The 22,727-nt window shown below is 41.9% G+C and overlaps 1 protein-coding gene across 6 annotated transcripts in view; it reads right to left on the bottom strand.

The window, feature by feature from the left end:
- Window positions 1–22,326, bottom strand: part of ATP8A1 (ATPase phospholipid transporting 8A1) — a 233,578-nt gene extending 211,252 nt beyond the window's left edge. For 3 of the 6 annotated variants that reach the window (XM_039539925.1, XM_039539927.1, XM_039539926.1), the window contains exons 1-2: window positions 22,073–22,324; window positions 7,564–7,678 (exon numbers count right to left, since the gene is read on the bottom strand). In XM_039539925.1, coding sequence (XP_039395859.1) covers window positions 7,564–7,678; window positions 22,073–22,121 — 164 coding nt within the window. In that variant the 5' untranslated portion in view covers window positions 22,122–22,324. Of the gene's footprint in view, window positions 1–7,405; window positions 7,436–7,563; window positions 7,679–22,072 lie in introns of those variants that run through there. The other 3 variants (XR_005599008.1, XM_039539928.1, XM_039539929.1) reach the window with 3 other exon arrangements.
- Window positions 22,327–22,727: the final 401 nt, after the last annotated feature.

Here is a 22,727-nt window from a genome sequence, read left to right as displayed (position 1 = left end):
GCAGCAAGATACGCCGCCTTGGTGTTTGCACTAGCATTGCCAACAGGTATTGGAGCCCTGCACCGTACAGTCACCTTATGGGCTGCGCCTTTGGAGACACACAGAACCAGTGTGCACAGCACTGGAAGCAGCTGTGGTGTTCAGTTTCTGGTGCACTGCCCTGCGCAGCCCTCCTGCTCCTGTCCGGGACTCCACAGGCAGCCAGTGAGTTCCCGACCCACCTTCCCCAGGGCGGGCTCCCACTGAAGGGGAGGCAGGGACAGAGAGACGGATTTGTCAGAGCTGCCACCAGCAAGAATTGGTGGACTCACTCTGAGGCCACCAAAAATTTTGTTGTAAGAACCCCTGCGCTAGGCAGATTTCCTACATAGTGCTGTAGTCTACTACTGGGAAAGTTTATACAAATAATACATTATGCACATAGTAACAATAAGAATGATGTGCTACACTTCTTAAGGAACCTTGGCTAGAGACTTTTAATTAAGTTTATAAAAATTTCTATATAAAAGTATATAAAAAACTTCACATCAGAATAACTTGAAGAACAAAACAGTTTATCTGCTTCTGGAAGCAAAAAGACCCCAACACCAAGACCCAGTTTAGCAATGGTAGAAGAAACAAAGAATCACTATAACACATCCAGGATATGAAAAATGTGTGCAATTCTATAAGGAAGACCAATACATATTTATTTTATATTAAATTTAATTTTACATTGTTCCCTCATTTTCAGTTTTCCATGTGTATCAGGTTTATGTACTGATAACTCATATCTATACCACAGATGTTGTCCCTGGAGAGGGCTGAGGAAGGAAACTAGGTTTTGGCAACTAGGGCAGGGTCAGTTGGGACTTGGCACCTGTGGAGGCATGCAGTCCCCCCAGAATCATAGAGCGTAGAAACAAACACAGGACAGGAATATGATGCACCTAAAATCTAAAAAGGCCTGCACATTTCCCAGAGTCACTACCCTTGATAACAGAACATCAATGATTGCATTGGCTACTTGGATCACAGCAGCCCTCACAGAAGACTTGCCCACAACAACAGCAGTGACAGTGAGCTGAGCGGGCTCCATGCTTGCCGGGTATGGCGTCTGCATGGGTAACCCAGGGAAAAGGGCGTGAAATTATTGTCAGCTGTAGCTTTCACAGAGGGAGGGGCGACTGACAACCTGAACCCAAAACCACCCTCAACAATGTTTTTGCCCCATCAGGCATTGGGAGCTTAACCCAGAATTCCAATAGGTGGAGGAGACTGTGGGATAGCTACCCACAGTGCACCACTCCATAAATCTATGCTAGCTATAGTAGTGAGGACACACTCTGCCAACTTAATGCGCTTAGTGTGGACATATGCAATTGACTGTATAAAATCGATTTCTAAAAATCTACTTCTATAAAATTGACCTAATTTTGTAGTGTAGACATACCCAGAGTCTCAGAAGGAAACTCTAAAGCAGAGGAAAGGATGGCAGGTAGTGGAGCACCCATAGAGGGACACATCTTGAAGAACCACAGTTATGGCACAGGGTGAGTAACTTCTCTTTGTTCTTTGAGTAGTGTCCCTATGGGTGCTCCACTTCAGGTGACTCCTAAGCATTATCCAGAAAGGGAGGAGGGAGTTTAGGAATTAGTGCCAGCACACAGGAAAGAACTACAATGCCAACTGCCACATCAGATCTAGTGGCATAGACTAAAGCATAGCGTCTGGAAAAGGTCTGTACAGAAGACTATGTAGCAGCTCTGTAGATATCAGATACTGGGACATTTTTAATTACAGGCATAGATGCAGATTGTGAGCTTGTCAAGTGAGCTGACAGACCAACAGGGGGTGGTATGCTGGCAGCACTAGCTATAATACACTCTGAAATACATTTTGATAGTCTTTGAGTAGAAATAGCAGACTGTTTAGATCTGTCCGCAAATGAAATGAACAGTCTAAAAGATTTACAAAATGATCTAGTCTTATCTAGATAGAAGGCTAATGCCTGCCTGACATCTAGAGCAGAGGTTGGCAACCTTTCAGAAGTGGTGTGCCGAGTCTTCATTCATTCACTCTAATTTAAGGTTTCACGTGCCAGTAATACATTTTAACATTCTTAGAAGGTCTCTTTCTACAAGTCTATAATATATAACTAAACTATTGTTGTATGTAAAGTAACTAAGGTTTTAAAAATGTTTAAGAAGCTTCATTTAAAATTAAATAAAATGCAGAGCCCTCCGGACCAGTGGCCAGGACCCAGGCAGCGTGAGTGCCACTAAAAATCAGCTCACATGCCATAGGTTGCCTACCCCTGATCTAGAGTATGGAGGGCAGTCTCCAGATTGGCGTTATGTGGTTTTGGAAAGAAAACTGGGAGGTAAAATTATCTGATTCAGATGAACCTCAGAAAACATTTTAGGAAGAAACTGGGGGTGTGGTCGTAAGGAAACTTTGTCCTTGTAGAACATCCTGTGAAATGAGGGTGTGACATTAAGGCCCCAATTTCCCCGATTCACTAAGAAGGCTGTTTATGTGGACAAATTCAGTAAGGAGCAGGTTCAAAAGGAGATTTCATGAGACTTTTAAGAACCAAATTAAGATCCCAACCTGGGGTGGGGACTTTCACCAGTGGGAAGAGATTACCCAGATCTTTCATGAACCTTATAGTTGTAAAGAGAGCAAACAATGAGAACGCCTCAACAGTTATATAAAAAGCTGTTAATGCCACCAAATGAACCTTGAGAGAGTTAAGTGATAATCTGATTTTCTTTAGTTGCAGCAAGTATTCCAAAACAAGTGGAAGCAAGGCAGATTTAGGGGCAGCATTCTGGAGTTCACACCAGTGATTAAATCATCTCCACTTCTGAAGGTAAGTATTTCTGGTATACTCTTCCCAACTGTTTAATAATATCTGTTGCACTTCTGCAGAACAGACTGACTCTACTCCCGTGAACCACAGAGGACCCATGCTTTGAGGTGGAGAATACTTAGATTGGGATGCAGCAGATGACTGGTGTCCTGGGAGAGCAGCTGGAGAGTGATTGGGAGATTTATTGCTGGAGACAAAGAGCTAGACAAAACAAGTAAGGAATCCATGCCTGCCTATACCATGTTGGGGTGATTAGAATAACTCTGGTCTTGCCCTGTCTGATTTTATTCACCACTTTGTGAATCAGAGGCATCTGGGGTAATGCAAGTCCAAGTAAGGAAGAAGATGTACCCCAAGAAACTGCAATCTAGGCACTCCCATCTTGAACAAAATAGATGGCATTTTTTATGGCAAAGATGTCCACTTCTGGAAATCCCCAAGGTTGAAATATGCCTACAAGAATCTGGAAATCCAACTCCCATATTCATAGTCTTGGGAAAAACACCTGCTAAGTGTGTCACCAGCAATGGAGACTCTGGTTCAGCATTCACCGATAAGTCTTTCAGATACCTAAAGTCCTGAGACACCAAATGGAGTTGCAGCACCAATGGACCGGTATGCTTGTCCCTACAGGATGGTACCGATGGTTGTGAGAGCTTCACAGGTGGCACTGATGTAGACAGAGGCTTAGTCTTACATGCTACCGAAGTGCTAGATAAGAGTACCGGGAGAGGGGTTAAGTCCACCGATCTCCTGTATTTGCTCTGACCATCTACACTAGATGGTACTGGAGCCTTCTCAGAGCTTTTACCTTTAGAGCTGCAGGATTTTCCTGCCTTGCTGGCACTGGAGGAATGCCTCACCTGTACCATACCAAGCCCTGGGACAAGGTCTCTGAGGCTGCTGACCTTGTCGGAGAGTGAGGTCTTTTCAAGGTGGGTACCTAAGACAGGAATTACAGGTCCTCTTCTTAGGATCTTTAGAGGAAACCTCTGAAGTCTTATCCTTTCTAGGAGAGTGTTGTACTAAGGCCAAAGGGGCACTAGAGACCGTAGAGACTGATGTATAGGGGGTGCCCCAGACCGAGCTCTGAAGCAGGGCAAAGGCAGTGATCAATCATTAACAGTCTCAGCTTGATTTCCCAATTCTTCTGTACCCTGGATTTGAGGGCCAAACAGAAGTTATACTTCTGTGGGATATGTTACTCTTCCAGGAAGAGAAGGCACTTCGAGTGTGCATCATTGACCAGTATAGCCTCTCTACATGTAAGACTACATTTAAATTCTAGTGAACTGGGTTCACAGGGAGGATTCCCCCAGAGGAAATAAAACAATCTTTTCAGTAGCTAGTAACTAACTACTACTAACCAACAAACTAATGACAAACTAAATAAACTAAGTAGATGAACTCACTGAGCAGTCAAGGCATGCATAATGCAGACATGCTAAGCTGTGTTTCAGGCAGAGGCAGTTGAGAAGGAACTGAGAACAGTTTGCCTACGCAGCCCGATATAGCTTTGATGCAGAGCATAAAGTAGGGCTGAATGGACACTACTAATAAAAATCTCCGGTCAAAGGCGCATGGGGCACATGTGCACCTAAAGTGGAGCATCCATTGGGATACTACTCGAAGAGGAACTCGAAGTTCTGCCACTGTACTGGAAGTGATGAGCTGTCCCATTATGCTGTGCTGGAAGCCCCCCCATTGTGAGAATTGAGGAGGTCACAGTATGCTTTCGTAAAGAGCCTGCTTTGGAAGCACTAAAAAATCCAATGCAAGTAGTGGATTTGCAGCTCTCTCTCTATTTCCTGTCCATGAATTTTTTTTATCCTATGAAAAAAGTAAATTAGAAGTTAAAATACAGTACAAAATGAAAATAAGGTGTACAATACATTAGAGGTGCAAAGTCAGCAGCCTGACCACCTGCAAGAAAGGCAAACAGCAAACTGGCGGGTGACAAGAGTAAAGTAGCTCATATTCTAACTGAGGGATGGAAATCTTGAATGTGTGATTATAATAGCAGCTTTCCTGGTGACCGTGGTAACACAGCCACCACTTTCAGTTTTCTTTTCCTACTATGTTAGTTTAACTTTCTGATCGTACCAAAATTCCATCTCTTTCAGAGTAACGAATGTCTCCTGCCCCCAAAATAACCCCCCACACAATGTCAACCAACCAAACACATTACCCAACAATAAAATCCAATGTAAACAAACAAAATCCTCCTCCCAATTTTGCCTGGGTCACAGCCTTCTCATTTGAGGTCCATGTCCAAATCCCTCTTTGTAACAGCGTGTATATGAAGAGGAGTTTTCACTATACTGGAAGCTCCAGACTGGCATCAAGTCTGAGTCTTTGTCCAAGTGTAACCCATGAGCCTAACAGGGAGATCTCTTTAACAGATCCATTAAGGGGAAGTAGGAGTGAGTTGTGTCTGAGTCATTGCTGGTAGGCAGATTAAGCACTCCACATCCAGAAGCTTCTGGAATTGGATGTGTCACTCTAATAGGAGTTTGGAGTATGCTCCAATAGGTTCCCTGTTCCTGGGATCAGACTCCATGAGGGCAAGCAGTCAGGGCAGCTGCTTTACAAAGGACCATGTGTGCCCTGTGCGAGTTGGGAGAGTCCTGAGCCTAGGAACAGAAAGCAGGCTGTTGTCCCTAACTCTGAAGCATTTCGCAGCAGGCTTTTATTTAAATCTATAGACTTGTGACTTAACTGAGTGATTGCTTAATCAGTTAGCTGACTGGCTAGCAGTGATTTCAGCAGAGGAAGCATCTGCATGGATTCCAACTACAAGCAAGTGGAGGGAAGATGTTGTTTAGGACTCAGCAAACTGTATAGATTTGGTGATCAAAGACTAACTGAGATTTAGGTGAACTAAACCTAAATTTTTGGGAACTCTCAGTTTCTTTTCACTGTTTCTGTGGGGACTGAACTGTTCAGCTATTAATTTGGTTTTCTTTTTTTATGTTTATGTATAACTGTGAAGATAATGTCTGTGGATTATAAAATAGCCATGTTATGCTGTAAAAATTAGATTATTATTTGTTTATCATAAGATTTCATAAAGCTATTTAATTAAATTAATTTTGTTAGTTCCTTTTGGGACTTGAATGTGGGGAAATTGACACTGGGCAATCCTTGCTGAAAATCCTTAAGAGAATGAACTCTGGATCTCCAGCTACTTTTATATGGGAGTTAGGGTTTTTTAATGCACTGGAGAAGGGCAATGAAATGAACTCTAGCCCAAAGATTACACAATCACCATTCCTTCATCTTTTCCCAGTATTTCCCCTCCTTTTAGGGCTCCTAACAAACATACAAAAGAAACCAAGATCCTACAATAATCCAACTTTCACCCCTCCCATGGAATTCCTTCCTCTTGGTCATCCAACTTCAACAACCACTTTTGTCTAAAGATAAACAAACAGCTCCTGCTTCCTCCAGATCTCTTAGTCTCCTAATGCATGGGCCTGTCTATATTCCTTCTTCCAAACATTCCTTGCTGAAACAGCCTCTAATTCCTCTCAGTCCTGAGAACTGTATTTCCCAAATTCCCTTGTTATGAGTTGAATAAAGAACAGCATCACACTGGGCCTGTAGCTTACCTTATTCAACTCTGTTATTGTAAACACATACCTAGCATTACTTTCATTACCCCACACATCTATACAATGGTGATAAGGCATGGGACAACAAAACATGTCACTTGTTACATATTTTGGTGTGAGTAAATTCTACTCCATTTTAAAATGCTATTCCTTGTGACACTACTGAATCTAGAGATCAGTGTGGTCACTTGCATGCAAATATCCAATAGTTATTTTGTTACAATGCAGATTTCTAGTCTGTAGTCTGAGAACAAACCAAAAGTTTTGGACTACCATGTACCCACAGTATTCTTTTTAAGTATACTACAATTAACAATAGTATGCAGAATGCTTCTCTGCTCTTTCAAACATTTTCACTGCATTGTACATTCAAAGTGAAAGTTTGAGAAAAGACTTTTGATTCTATAGCCAAAGTAGTTCTCTAAGTAGTTTCCAAATAACGTGCTGTACCCAGTTTTATCGCGTTACTCTCTTTGTATCCACCCATTCTATCCTTCATGCCTTTTCCATGCTATTCCATACAGGCTGAAATAAATCCCCCTTCAAGTATATTCACTCTTTCCAATGTCTCCTGAAAATCCACTTTTCATATCATTAGGCATTTAAAAACTTCAGAAACTAAGGGCATGGCTAAACTGCAATCAGCAGTGTGACTGCAGCATGCATAGACATACCTGAGCTAGCTTTAATCTAGCTTGCTCAAGTAACAATAGCGGTGAAGTCACGGTAGCACAGGCTAGCCGCTGAAGTACAAACACAAGGTCTGGGGAGGGTTTGCACAGCCCATGGTGACTCGTCTTCAGTGCTATTGTTATTTGAGCTAGCTATTTCAAAGCTAGTTCAAGTACATCAACACTTTTGCAATCACACCTCTGCAGGCATAACCCAAAATTCACTCACAATCAGGCATATTTGTTTTAGTCTTTGTCTTCTCTACCTTTTCCTGTATATGTTACATCCATTTTCTGTTTAAACTTGTTAACTGGACCAGAAACACTCTCTTTACTTAGTCTCTGTAAAGTAACATGCAAAGTTATGGCACTAAATAGATATTTTTAATATTTATTAATTATACGCATTATAAAAACTTAATACCTGACATGATTATTGCAGAATTTGGTCAACTGGGGCTGATTGATGAATACAGTTCTCACTTCCTCTTGATCAGCGAGTGAAGTTTTCTCTGAAACATCATCTGTCTTCCCGTAGCCTTTAAAATATAAAATAATTTTTATATATTTTGTCAGCTGAGTGTCTGCATATTAGATAACTAAATGAAAATACGCTTTTACTTATTAATGAAAATAATTTTATAAAGACAAAAAGAGTACCCCTTAGCTCTCTTTGGGTTTCTTGTTTAGTGTTCACTCATTAAAAATTCATACCTTATAAAAAAAATCCGAGAAAAAAATCTATGTTAAATTTGAGTTAAGTCTGAAAGTACCTATCAGAATTTAGGGTAAAATATATTACAAAGAGCCTAACTATTTCACAATGTCCTGCAGAGTTTGAGTTCTGCAATGTAACCAGTTCCTATCCTCAGACAGCTCCAAATGTCTTGCAATGCCGTGAACATTTTAGCCGTTAAACAGGGTTTTCTTTATTGCCCCACCATTCGTTCTCTTTGAGGTCTGCCTAAGCTTTACAATGAAGTCATGGGACCATGCAGACTTTGTAAAACACACAATGCCATAGCAAGCAAACACATTTTTTAAATAAATATATTAAAGGTGACTATTTGCCTATGTCCTAGATTTTAAATGGTGTTTATCCACATGCAAAGTTTGAAATATCATAATCAATGTGATTTTCTTTAGCTTGCAGGACTTCTCCCAAATAAAAAGTGTGACACTGATTAACATTTCAGTTTATATTTAGGCAACCATAATTTAAGTTGGACTAAATTGCCTTTAGTAAATTAAAAAAAAATTCTAATGTACTCTGAAATTTCTTTTAGTTAAAAATAATTTCAAAGCAAAGTTATACGGAGAGAGAATCATAGAATATTAGGGTTGGAAGAGACCTCAAGAGATCACCTAGTCCAATCCCTTGCTCAAAGGAGGACCAACACCAACTAAATCATCCCAGCCAGGGCTTTGTCAAGCTGGGCCTTAAAAACCACTAAGGATGGAGATTCCACCACCTCCCTAGGTAATCCATTCCAGTACTTCACCACCCTCCTAGTGAAATAGTTTATAATGAAACCTTCAATACAGAGCTGCTACTCAGTAACTGCATAACTAAGGTAATTTTAAATTACCTGTAACTCAGACAGTTTTATAAATTTTCTTCATACAAAAAAAAATTGAGTACCATCCTGCAACAAATCCAACTATTACAAACTGATTTAAATGAAGATGACCATGAGATGGTAGAGTTCAGGATCCAGACAAAAGGAAGAAAGGAGAGCAGCAGAATATGGACCCTGGACTTCAGAAAAGCAGACTTTGACTTCCTAAGAGAAGTGATGAGCAGGATTCTTTGGGAGGCTAATATGTGGGGGAAAGGAGTCCAGGACAACTGGCTGTATTTTAAAAAAGCCTTAGTGAGGGCACAGGAAAAAAACATCCTAATGTGCAGAAATAATAGCAAATATGGCAGGCGACCAGCTTGGCTTAACAGAGAAATCTTCAGTGAACTTAAACACAAAAAGTAAGCTTACAAGAAGTGGAAACGTGGGCATATGACTACGGAGGAGTATAAAAAGCATGCAGTGGTGTAATCAGGAAGGCCAAAGCACAATTGGAGTTGCAGCTAGCAAGGGATGTGAAGGATAACAAGAAGGGTTTCTACAGGTAGGTTAGCAACAAGAAGGTAGTTTGGGGAAAGTGTGGGTCCCTTACTGAATGGGGGGAGGCAACCTAGTGACAAGATGATGTGAAAAAAGCTGAAGTAATCAATGCTTCTTTTGCCTCAGTTTTCACAGACAAGGTAAGCTCTCAGACTGCTGCACTGGGCAGCACATTATGGGGCAGAGGTGAGCAGCCCTCAGTGGTGAAAGAACAGGTTAAGGACTATTTAGGAAAGCTGGACATTCATAAGTCCATGGGGCCAGATGCAATGCATTCAAGGTTGCTGAGGGAGTTGGCTGATATGATTGCAGAACCGTTGGCCATTATCTTTGAAAACTTGTGGTGATCAGGGGAGGTCCCTGACAATTGGAAAAAGCAGAGTGGATAAAAATCAATGATTTTTTTTAATTTAAATCGTATTTTTGAGGAAAAACCTATCTAAAGATAGTTTTAATTAAGATATAATGCAGCAACCTACGGTACACATGCCAAAGGTGGCATGTGAGCCGATTTTTGATGGCATGCGGCGCGGGCTGAGCTGCTCAGCCCGCCACCGCTCTGGGGTTTCCGCCACAGGCTCCTGCCAGCCGGGGTCCCGCCCCCAGTCCCACTCAGCGGCTGGCCTGGGTGAAAGAACCCCAGGCTGGCAACTGGCTGAGACCACAGCTGGCAGGAGCCAGCGGCTGAAACCCCAGAGCGGATCCTTTTTTATGTTCTTGTGTGACAACAGAAGAAGGGAATGTCTTCCTTTCAGAAACAATGGATACATCAGGAAACGCACACACAGCAGAATACTTACAAGAAGTAGCAGTAAAATCTATAACAAACTGTGAAAAATTTTTTCAAATGTCTAGTACGCAGTTTGGTTACAGACAACGCTGCAAATGTATCCAAGAAGAGAATAAATTGTTTAGAAGAGAGTCCCAAGCTAATAACATATGGTTGCAGTACTCATTTGATGCTCCTTCTAGCCAAAGACTTCAGTGTTCCAGAAATAAAGCCTAATGTTGTTGAAATTGCAAAATACTTCTGTAACAACCACTTTGCAGCAGCTGCTCTGAAAAAAGTGGGAGAAACCAAGCTAACTCTCCCAGAAGACGTGCGATGGAACGCAGCAGAGGACTGTTTTGAGCAATATATCAAGAACTGGCCTAATCTGATGACAATTTGTGAACAAAATCGTGAAAAAATAGATGGCACTGTCACAGCCAGAGTTCTCAACATTGGGCTTAAGAGAAATGTTGAACACATGCTGAGTATCCTGAAGCCTATTTCTGTAGCCTTGAACAAAATGCAGGGAAATAGATGTTTTATTGCTGATGCTGTTGAAATTTGGAAGGATCTGAGTGAGATATTAAAAAGAGAAATATGCAATGACAGAGTTAAATTACAAGCATTAAAAAAACAAATGGGACAAGCACTATCTCCAGCTCATTTTCTTGCAAATATTCTCAATACTCGGTACCAGGGTCAAACCGTAACTGCTGAAGAAGAGGAGCTGGCTATGACATGGCGATCCAGCAATCATCCCTCCATAATGCCAACTATAATAAACTTCAGAGCTAAGGGTGAGCCATTCAAGAAATATATGTTTGCTGATGTTTTCTTAAAAAAAAAGTCACACCAGTGAACTGGTGGAAGTCACTTAACTCCTTGGATTCAGAGACTGCTGAAGTGATAATCTCACTTTTAACAGCAGTAGCTTCTTCTGCCGGTGTAGAAGTTTCTTCCTTTGGACTAATTCATTCCAAATTAAGAAATTGGTTTTTTTCCTGAAAAAGCAGGAAAGCTTGTTTTTCTTTTCCAGATTATGAACAAACAGGAAACTGAAGGTGAAGACGACGGAGTTAGCTGGAGAAGCCAATATTTTAAATTTCTCATGTTGACCTGGCTGACATATTTAAACAAAAAATTAAATTGACTATTTAACTATTTTAGTTAAAAACAATTTTAACAAAAACAAACCTGATTTTAAAAAACTTCAATGTTTAACTACATTCAAAAATTCACATGCTTGTTTTGTTATGATATTATATGTTTGCTGTTGAAGAAAAAAATCCAGAATACATAACATTGTAGTTTTAGTTAAATGTCTGTCTGGTGATGGTCTCCTCTTAATACAGCATAGCAAGAAAATCCTCCAAATATTAATGATTCGCCTGTTAAAATTGGAAATATAAAGTCATTGGGAGATGAAGTAAGTATCTGCTTCAATTACGTTTGGTAAACGAAATAACCAAACAATCATTCATTTTCTGATACACCTGTAAAACTAATCTGAAAAGTTTTCAAAATAAATCACTTAAAATGGTATAGTGTGTGCCTTGTAAAAATGAAACCTACATCTATCACTGAGTGGCGAAGAATATGTATTAAGGTTATAACAACCAAAAAGAATGCACTTTTATGTAGAAATCCATGATTAAATAGTCTTCCTGACTAGTGATTTAAATCGTGATTTAAATCAAATCCACCTTGGGAAAAAGGCAAATATAGTGCCCATCTTTTAAAAAGGGAAAAGAGAGAATCAGGGTAACTAAAGACCAGTCAGCCTCACCTCGGTCCCCGGAAAAATAATGGAGCAGGACCTCAAGGAATCCATTTTGAAGCATTTGGAGGAGGAGGAGATGATGATCAGGAACAGTCAACATGGATTCAACAAGGGCAAGTCATGCCTGACCAACCTGATTACCTTCTATGATGAGATAACTGTCTTTGTGGATAAGGGGAAAGCAGTGGAAATGATATACCATGACGTTAGCAAAGCTTTTGATACAGTCTCCCACAGTATTCTTGCCAGCAAGTTAAAGAAGTATGGATTGGATGAATGGACTGTAAGGTGGATAGAAAGCTGGCTAGATTGTCAGGTAGTAATCAATGGCTCGATGTCTAGTTGGCAGCCGGTGTCAAGCGGAGTGCCCCAGGGGTCGGTCCTGGAGCCGGTTTTGTTCAATACCTTCATTAATGATCAGGATGATGGGATGAATTGCACCCTCAGCAAGTTCGTGGATGACACTAAGCTGGGGGGAAGAGTAGATACACTGGAGTGTAGGGATAGGGTCCAGAGTGACCTAGACAAATTGGAGGATTGGGCCAAAAGAAATCTGATGAGGTTCAACAAGGACAAGTGCAGAGTCCTGCACTTAGGATGGAAGAATCCCATTTGCTGCTACACGCTGGGGACCAACTGACACCCCAGTTCTGCAGAAAAGGACCTAGGGGTTACAGTGGACAAGAAGCTGGATATGAATCAACAGTGTGCTCTTGTTGCCAAGAAGGCTAACGGTATATTGCGCTGCATTAGTAGGAGCATTGCCAGCAAATCGAGGGAAGTGATTATTCCCCTCTATTCAGCACTGGTGAGGTCACACCTGGAGTATTGTTCAGTTTTGGGCCCCCCACTACAGAAAGGATGTGGACAAACTGGAGATAGTCCAGCGGAGGGCAACAAAAATTATTAGGGGGTGGGTATAGTAGGGTCCACAACCTGCCCCTCTTTCTGGGGCCTGCTTGCTGCCCCAATGAGGCTCAGAGAGGCTTCAGGATTGTGCAACACTCATGTCTTTATTTACTTACAGTTATCCCACCACCAGTGTCCATCTATTTATAAGATTTACAGGATTATTCAACCTCTTTTACAGTCAGAGTCAGCCTTCAGCTAGGAAGTCTCCAGTTCCCTCTCTGACTGATGTCTCCTTGGCTGGCCCTCAGCCTTCTGGCTCCCTCTCAGCCTTTATAGCCCTTGGCTTGTCAGGCCAGCTGGTGTTGCCAATCTTCAGGCCAGCATCAGGCTTTGTCCATCAGTCCCAATCTGTTTCCCCTGATTGGAGCTGACTGGGCAGGGGATAATTAGATGCTTTTGCACCAGCACCCTGCTACAGTGGGGAACATGAAGAGAGGCTAAGGGAACTGGGATTATTTAGTCTGCAGAAGAGAAGAGTAAGGGGGGGATTTGATAGCAGCCTTCAACTACCTGAAGGAGGATTCCAAAGAGGATGGATCTAGGCTCTTCTCAGTGGTGGCAGATGACAGAACAAGGAGCAATAGTCTCAAGTTGCAGAGGGGGAGGTCTAGGCTGGAAAAACTATTTCACTAGGAGGGTGGTGAAGCACTGGAATGGGTACCTAGGGAGGTGGTAGAATTTCCATCCTTAGAGGTTTTTAAGGCCCGGCTTGGCAAAGCCCTGGCTGAGATGATTTAGATGGGGTTGCTCCTGCTTTGAGCGGGGGGGGGGGGAGGAAAGAGGTTCGACTAGATGACCTCCTGAGGTCTCTTCTAACCCTAAACTTCTGTGATCTATGTTCTCTGTCATGTAGATGGTCAGCTATAGGCCTGGATGCAGCTAGAGCAGCAGTTCTCAACCAAGGCCCAAGGCCCCCTGGGGGGCTGCAAGCAGGTTTCAGGGGGTCATCCAAGCAAGGCTGGCATTAGACTCACTGGGGCCCAGGGCAGGAAGCCGAAGCCCCGCCGTGCAGGACTGAAGCCTGGGGCCCCAAGTCCCGCCACTCGGGGTTGAAGTGAAGGCATAAGCAATTTAGCTTCGTGGGGCACCCTGTGGTAGGGGTCCCCAAGCAACTGACCTGCTTGCTACCCTCTAATGCTGGCCAAGGCTTTTATAGACACAGGTGAGACATGGAGTTTTGATAGCATTTAGGGGCGTGCCTCAGAAAGAAAAAGGTTGAGAAGCCCTGGGCTACAGGACAACTAGATCACTGAATGGGAGGTCTTCACATTGTGTATACACTAGGATTTTTATGAAACTTATCTACCACCTTCCTGAGATTTCTTTTTTATTCTGCAGATTTAAAAATATTACATAAGTAATGAAAGGCCAATCCCCCTTATAGCCTTACCCAGGTTTCTTCTCACAAAAGTTTATTCCCAGGAATTCACCACAAAGAACTTCTTGTCACTCTCTCTCCTTACAACAGGGGTAGTCTATTTTTTGTCAAGGTGCAAATTTCTTGGTCAAAGGTATAGTCAAGGTCCAGACTCCAGAGAAAATAATAAACAAATAATAACAATAATGAAATAATAAGTAAAAAAAAGATTTCAGGGTCCATTCAAAAGCATCTGGCAGTCTGGACTTGGCTTGTGGTCTGCCTTAGAGCATCACTCAGCTGTTAGATATCGATATCTAGATAGATAGATAGATACACACCCACACACAATGGACCAATTTTCTTCAAACTTCACACACAAGTTTTCTTTTGCCTTCACAGGAAATCTAGCAGTTTTCAGGCAAAACTAGTTTTCATAGCCATAATTATAAAGGGTCTAAAATAGGACTTGTAATGGAACCTAATTGCAGCCTTAAGTTTGGAGGTATGGTTCCATGACAGCATCTACAAATTTCAATATTTATGGTAAAAATTATAAACGTTAACAATGCTTATGATACAGCCCATAAGCTAACACAACAAGGTATTATGATACAGCATAAACTAGTCAGCAAGGGTCTGGTTCAGTACTGCATAAATGGATGCACCATGGGAAGTTATACCTTTCTTTGAAGAATCTGTCAGTATTCAATGCAGAGGACAAGATACCTAAATATTGACTATTGGTTTGTTCCAGGACTACAAATCTGATGTTCTGAACATTCTAAGGCCAGGTCCTTCAATGAGCTATGTGTAGGTGGACCTTGCAAAGTGCCTTGCAAGATCAGAGTCTCTAAGTGCACGATACATCAATGCTTGGCCAACTCAAGAAAGACCAGGTTTTCATAAGTCAATAGTTCAAAAAGCTGTGAAAGCACAGTTCATATTATTAAACTTACTTAAGAGTTTGTCACACAGTCCAACATGGCATGAAATTTGTCTCACATTGCCACAATTGTGTATTATGGACGGATCTTAAACTGGGATGAACTAGGATATGCATATGTCATTCTCAACTATTTTGCTAAAAAGTAAGCCACTTTCTAAGTGCCTTTTTCATGACAGGATCATAAAAATCTACTTAATGTCATAGGAAGCCAGTCTACTAATCAATTTCCAAATAAATTTATAATTCATTGTAAAATAATCAAAAGCCTGTCACAGTCTCAAATATCATCAACATAAGAAAGGCCATACTGGGTCAGACCAAAGGTTCATCTAGCCCAGTATTCTGTCTTCCGACAATGGCCAGTGCCAGGTGCCCCAGAGGGAATGGACAGAACTGGTAATCACCAAGTGATCCATCCCCTGTCGCCCATTCCCAGCTTCAGGCAAACAGAGGCTAGGAAAACCATCCCTGCCCATCCTGGCTAATAGCCACTGATGGACCTATCCTCCATGAATTTACCTAGTTCTTTATTGAACCTTGTTGGCCTTCACAACATCCTCTGGCAAGGAGTTCCACAGGTTGACTGTGCACTGTTTGAAAAAACACTTCCTTTTGTTTGTTTTAAACCTGCTGCCTATTAATTTCATTTGGTGACCATTAGTTCTTGTGTTATGAGAAGTAAATAACATTTACTTATTTACTTTTTCCACATCAGTCATGATTTTATAGACCTCTATCATATCCTCCCTTAGTCGTCTCTTTTCCAAGCTGAAAAGTCCCAGTCTTATTAATCTCTTCTCATATGGCAGCCGTTCCATATCCCTAATCATTTTTGTGTCCCTTTTCTGAACCTTTTCCAATTCCACATCTCTTTTTTGAGATGGGGCGACCACATCTGCATGCAGTATTGAAGATTTGGGCATACCATGGATTTATAGAGAGGCAATGATATTTTCTGTCCTAGTATCTATCCCTTTCTTAATGATTCCCAAGGTGCTGTTCACTTTTTTGACTGCCACTGCACACTGAGTGGATGTTTTCAAAGAACTATCCACAATGACTCCAAGATCTCTTTCTTGAGTGGTAACAGCTAATTTAGACCCCATCATTTTATATGTATAGTTGGGATTATGTTTTCCAATGTCCATTACTTTGAATTTATCAACACAGAATTTCATCAGCCATTTTGTTGTCCAGTCACTCGGTTTTGAGAGATCCTTTTTTGAATAGGACTAGTCCTATTACAGACCCCGGTGGGACACCACTACTTACTTCCCTACATTCTGAAAACTGACCATTTATTCCTACCCTTTGTTTCCTATCTTTTAACCAATTACCAGTTCATGAGAGGACCTTCCCTCTTATCCCCTGACAACTTACTTTGCTTAAGAGCCTTTGGTGAGGAACCTGAAAATCTAAGTACGCTATATCCACTGGATCCCCTTTGTCCACATGCTTGCTGACCTCCTCAAAGAATTGTAGTAGATTGGTGAGGCATTATTTCCCTTTACAAAAACCACACTGACTCTTCCCCAACAAATTATGTTCATTATGTGTCTGACAATTTTGTTCTTTACTAACTGCAAGAATTAAGTTACAGAAGTGAAACAAATGTAAAACTGAAACAATTTACACCCAACTAATCTGTGAGGAAACATTAAACAAATATATGATTGAAAGTGAAGAGTCAATTGTTCCAGGGAGAATTGGTTGATGAACAGTACAGATTAAAAAGCAACCAAACAACAAAGAAGTAGGCGACCCATAACCTCATATCCTCCCCTACAAAAAGAAATATTGCAAAACTCCTTATTAAAGTTTGAGTTATAATAGTGAAACAGATGTCTATGTAATATTAAGGCAACCTACTTCCTATTTCATCTGAACACCAAAAAGCTATCAGAAAAGAATTCAGCACCGTTGGAGAGTATGGATGAATGAAAAGCTCTCTCTCTTCTTTGCATTTAGCTAATGCTATGTCTACATTACAGCCTATGTCGGCATAATCTGTGTCATTCAAGAGCGTGCATAAACCACCCCTCTGAGTGACATAAATTACACCAACATGAGTGCTTGTGTACACAGCGCTGTGTCGGTGAGAGAGCTTCTCCCACCAACATAGCTTCTGCTGTTCGCGGAGGTGGTTTTATTATGCCAGTGGGAGAGCTCTCTCCCATTGGCACAGAGCGTCTTCACCAGACATGCTTCAGCGGTGCAGCTGCATCTGTACAGCTGCAGAACTGTATGTGTAGACATGCCCCTAAGTAACAAAATATTCTGAAGCTCAGTTTAGTAGTGATGCTAACCTCCTGTTGTCTGTGAGAAGGGAGAACATTATAATTTTCACACTCACAGTGGGAGCTGTGGTGCTGCAATAGTAGTGCCTGCTAGTCTGAGGGGAGAGACTAATTTCTGCAGGAAGCATCACTGTAATTCTCTAGATCAGCTAAATATACAGCCATAGCAAATTTAACCAGAGATGAATGATGTGTTTTCCCCCATGCCCAGCCTTACATGACTCAGCTGAAAGAAAAAGCATTTGCCACGAAGAAGTGTAGTCATGTGCTCTGAAAAAAAATATGGTAGCAAATTCCAAAGTGTAGTTCTACTCTGAAAATTGATCATGCAAAAATGGCACCTGTTAATTTAAAATTATTTTCCATGTATATTCAGAATAATAATTACTTCTTTTTCTGATAAACACATTTTTACTACTTATTATTCAAGTTACTACTACAGAGACATCAAGTTAAGGGAGAGTGAGCTGGATATCACATCAACAGAACTGTTAACCAAAGTGCAGTCTGTTTCTGAAGCATCAAACAGAAAGAACCCTATGTGACCTTCAGGGTAGTTTGAAGAGGTGGAAGTTAAATAAGAAAAACAAAACATTTTTTTATTTGTAAACAGAACAGCAAATCTGGAAATTGTTGATAGACTGAAATGGAACATCACATTCCATTTCAGAATCACTTGAAGAAATGACTGAGTGGATTCAGGATTTAGTTTATCTGTTCTGAGATTAAGAATTAAGGTAGACAAAATGTAAGAGGATGGAAAGAAGAAAAAAGGAAAACTAGGAGGAGACAGAAGGAGTAACTCTACTCCAATATCTAGCCTTACAAGTTCTCAAATAAATTTGGCCCAATTCTAAGTGCCCTGCTTTGGAATTCAAAGAACACTGGAAAAGATTCCAGGGTAAAAGTGGAGATACTTCACCCTTAGAAAAAGGTGCATGCTTTTATTATTGCTATAGGATTAGTATAAAATTAAAAAAATAAAGTTAGCCTAAGTTTGGTTAAGAAAATAAAATTTTCACCTTATAGTTCATAGCCAGAAGGGAAAAGGCCCCAATCAGCAAGTAAACGAAGGCAGTGAGAATAGTAAGTAGTGTTACTTGTAATATGGGAAGGATGTATAGTTCCAAAAGTAACTAATAAAGTAAAAAAAGTGCAGTAACGCCACAAAGAAAAGCTGTCTAAAAAGAAACAAGCCCAAACCTTCCCAGTGTTCTGCTGATAAGCAAGGAGGTGGGGAAGAAGTTAAGAAAGGAAAGGCCTTGGGGGAAAAAAGGAGTCTGTGAATCTTATCTGGATTAAGACTGGAAATAAGGGTGAATTGTCTCAAATTGGTTTTTAGCTGAATTTAGTAATTGTCAATGACATCACTTGTTTGTTAAAGGGTATAAACAGTAAACTCTTAAAGGGGTTTATTGCTAATACTTGCCTGACCACGTTGGAGCAGACCAATATGGGTCTAAGCATCTCTGGGTTTAGCCTATTTGTAAGGATACTGATCACATGCTTATAAATATTGTTAGTTACTGTACTGGATGTAGTGACTGCTTATTGTTAAGCTGTTAGACATGTTTAGAGCAACTGCATAAGATACCCTCTGGCCTTTGGATTTAATAAATAAATGTATGATTAAATTAGTGTTTTCCCATATCAATATTAATAATTTCAAATATTATTACTAATTTCAACACTTGCCTTTAAGGAGGGAGCAGGGAATAACAAAAACAAAACAAAGGGAAAACCACACATGCAAGAATACTTTTCTTCCAAGGACTGAATGAAGAACTGGCAGATAAATATCAGAGGGGTAGCTGTGTTTGTCACTTTTTACAGATCCAGACTAAGAGTCCTGTGGCATCTTATAGACTAACATGCGTCTGACGAAGTGGGTGTCTGACGAAGTGGGTATTCACCCACAAAAGCTTATGCTCTAATACATCTGTTAGTCTATAAGGTGGCAGAAAAACGACATTCCATTATTTTATACTTGCCATGTTGCTACTGAACCCAAATGGCAAATCAGTTTCCATAGACTATAGCTGAAGACATTGGACATTGCTTAACTGAGGAGATATTCAAATAACATAGTGATATAGTATCTGCAATATTTTTATATTAGGATCAGTTTTAAATACTCATTTTAGAAACTTAAAATGAAAGAATTATCCAAGCAGCATTCATCCCTCCAATTTTGCCTTTTTACATAAGGACTCTCAGAAGACAGTCTTACAGCTGTCTTCCACAGTGCCTCACCTTGGGGAATCCTTCTATGGCTGGAGCTGGGGCTTTTAGAGCCCCTTTACACAGGCCTACTGGAACCAGAGTGAGGGTAAGAATCTCACTCTAGAATTGCTGGAAAGTTTTCTTTACAAATGTAGATGGATGCTATCATGATGTAAAATGCTTGCTTGTAAAAACTATTTGGAAAGCTAAGCTTGGTACGTGGTTCTAATTTGATTCAAGCCTATCCACACTGGCCAGGCAAACCATATTTGAAAATAATTTAGCTTGAACAATATTTAAAGGCCAGTACAAATGGCTCTACAATTAGTTTCACTTTGTCATTGAACCAAGAAAATGAAAGGATACTACACCTAGTCAATTTCTCTTTTCATTTTTTTTTAAACAGGAAGTATAGTGTGAAAAGATATTAGAGAATGTATGTTTTTTCTGTATTTTTCTACTTGTACTTAGCCATAAATGAAAATTAACATATTTGATAAAAATATAGAAATAATTAACATAAGTACTAGAAAGTTAAAGAGGGCTACATTGCACCACTAAACCCATCTCATACCCTGCGCTACCACAGGAGTAAACCAGGAAGGAATTGTGCCTCAGTATATCACAATTCTTCATCTGTTTTTCCCTTTGCTCTGGATTGGAGTAAATTACTTCACACTTTTTCAGTGCTCATCTTATTCCCTACTCTCTTTATGTGCCTGGCCAGGTAAAGAAACTAGGAAGCAGGAGGTATAGCCAAGGCTTCTACCCATCTACTTGCTAGGGCAGGGAGAGAGAGATTAGGACAGTAGACCTCGTGTCCACTATCTAACCCTTCCCCAACCCAACCCTCTACTGCAGCAGTAGCAATCTGAGCAGGCCTTACTCAAACATGCAGGGAAATAAGGGCAGGGCCTTAATAACCTTTCTTACTCTCCTGCATGGCCAACTAAGGGTTAGGGATAATCCAACCCATAGTGTGCAAAAGTTTGATTCAAATGTGAAATCCTGCAACATATCCAAAGAAATTAAATGCAAGTCTACAATAATGAAATGTTACTACTGCACAAAGTTATAACTTTTGCAGTAACCACGATTCAGTCTCACTAGCCAGAAAGAAATACATGAACTCTACTGCCATATATAATACTAAATAATAATCTGCCTCCAAAATTAGTTACTATAGTAATCATAATTTTGATTTGTGTGTAAAGCCTCAAATATTGCATTAACATAGTTTTTACATTTATCCTAATAAAAATGCACATCTTTCTTATGATATATTGCTTTTATAAAGCAGTTCATTATATTTTTAAACATAGTGACTAATGAATCCTAACTGACCAAAATGCCCAATATCTACACAGTCCTCAATGTTCAGGCAAGTTGTGCCATAAATGCCTCTCATAATTTTATGCACTAAGAATTACTGCATTCTTTGTCCCATGTGTGAACTAACACAATGCATGCACCATCCTTTAAAGCAGAGGTCAGCAACCTGCGGCATGCGGGCTGATTTTTAGTGGCATGCTGCTGCCAGCCAGGGTCCCGGCCGCCGGCCCTGCTCAGCATGCTGCCAGTCTGGCAAGCAAAACCTTTTACTGGCACGCGAAACCTTAAATTATTGAAGACTTGACAGACCACTTCTCAAAGGCTGACGACCCCTGCTTTAAAGAATGAAAAAGTCAAGGTATTCAGCCATAACTCTTCAACAGGATAACAGCATTCCCATTCATCTCCTGTTGCTCGGCATTGACATGGATAGACAACATACTCTGTGCAAAAGCCAGTGAGGTGAACAAGAAAAGTCTTTATGGAAAAGTTCATAATTCAAAGAAAGAAAATATTGCACTGAAGTTACAGAATTCAGCCAGGCACCAAGCCTACTACAAAAACAATGATGGCAACATGAAATGACTGCTGTTGTATACTTACACAAATACTAGCTCTAAATAACAATGAAAATACTTTTTTGCTAACTACCCAGAACAGGTATCATAAAAACTCCCATTTTAGTGAAGAAATGGTATTCAGGGGAGACTGGATTTGGGGGGAGGGAGAGGCAGGCTTTGACAGCTGGCCCAGGGAGACACGAGGTGTGGGGGTAAGAGAGACAGACGCAGGAGGAGAGAGCAGTGAAAAGGGGGCGCACAGGGGAAGAGGAGGCGAGTGGGCAGCAGAGGGACAGGGAGGAGAGCGAGGCAGATGACAAAGAGACAAAAAACGAGCACGGGCGGCAGGTTTGCAGGTGGAGGGGGGTATTCAGACACTACGGTGATAGGCGTGGGCAGAACGGAGCCCATTCAATTGCCAGCGCAGGGCACAAACCGCAGTCGGGCTCCAGGTGGGGGAGCGGTTCTCCGCCTCATCCCTCTGCCGCTCCGCCCCCCCCCCCGCAGGTGCAGCACAGCTCCAGTGGCCGCCGCTGCTCAGCTCCCGATGCAGGGGAGACCATGAGGCAGCTAAACGGAGGCGTCCCCGGCCCGGCGCCCGGGGAGGGGCTGCGGTGGCACAGGCACTCACCCTCCGCTCTGGAGCGGATCTCGGACACGGTTTTCTGCACCGCGGGCATCGTCACTGGCTCGGAGAGGGCGAACCCGCTGCCTGCGCCCGGTCTCGGCAGCTATCGCTGCTGCCGCCCCCGAGGCCGTGCAGGTGCAGCTCTGCCCGGGGGGCCCGCACGGGCAGGGCCTGGCAGGGGAGACCGTTGGGCTCTGTCTCACGCTGCGGTCGCGAGTCCCGAAAACCTGCAGTTTGCGAGACGGCTGCTGCTCGCAACTGACAGTAGCAGCGCGAGCGCTGCTCCCTCCCTCCGCCCCCAGGAACGTACCAACTTCTACCCACCCCACCCCGCCAACAAGGTGTCCACTTCAGCATCCGCGTCTCTCTGGCTGAGCAGGGTGCGAACCCCGATAATGCAGGTACATGGGCCTGCCTTGCAGAGGCAAGGATCACTTATGGACCGTTCCGTCCCCCCCTGTGGTGGGAGAAATGGAACGCGCCGAGCCTTGGGCCTCTGCCCGACACGAGACGGGAGCGGGGAGCGCTGCGCTTCTCTGTGTCGCGGTCAGAGTCCCCCTGAGGACGGACGCTCTGCCTCGGGCCGCAGTCCCAGAGCAGCAGGAGCCCGTATGCCGAGGCAGGACGGCGCTGGCCCCCAGGGAAGGAGCATGGTACT

The sequence above is a fragment of the Mauremys reevesii genome, linkage group 5, assembly GCF_016161935.1.
Source record: "Mauremys reevesii isolate NIE-2019 linkage group 5, ASM1616193v1, whole genome shotgun sequence".
Taxonomy (NCBI): Eukaryota; Metazoa; Chordata; order Testudines; family Geoemydidae; genus Mauremys; species Mauremys reevesii.
This window is presented reverse-complemented; position numbering and strand designations above follow the sequence as displayed.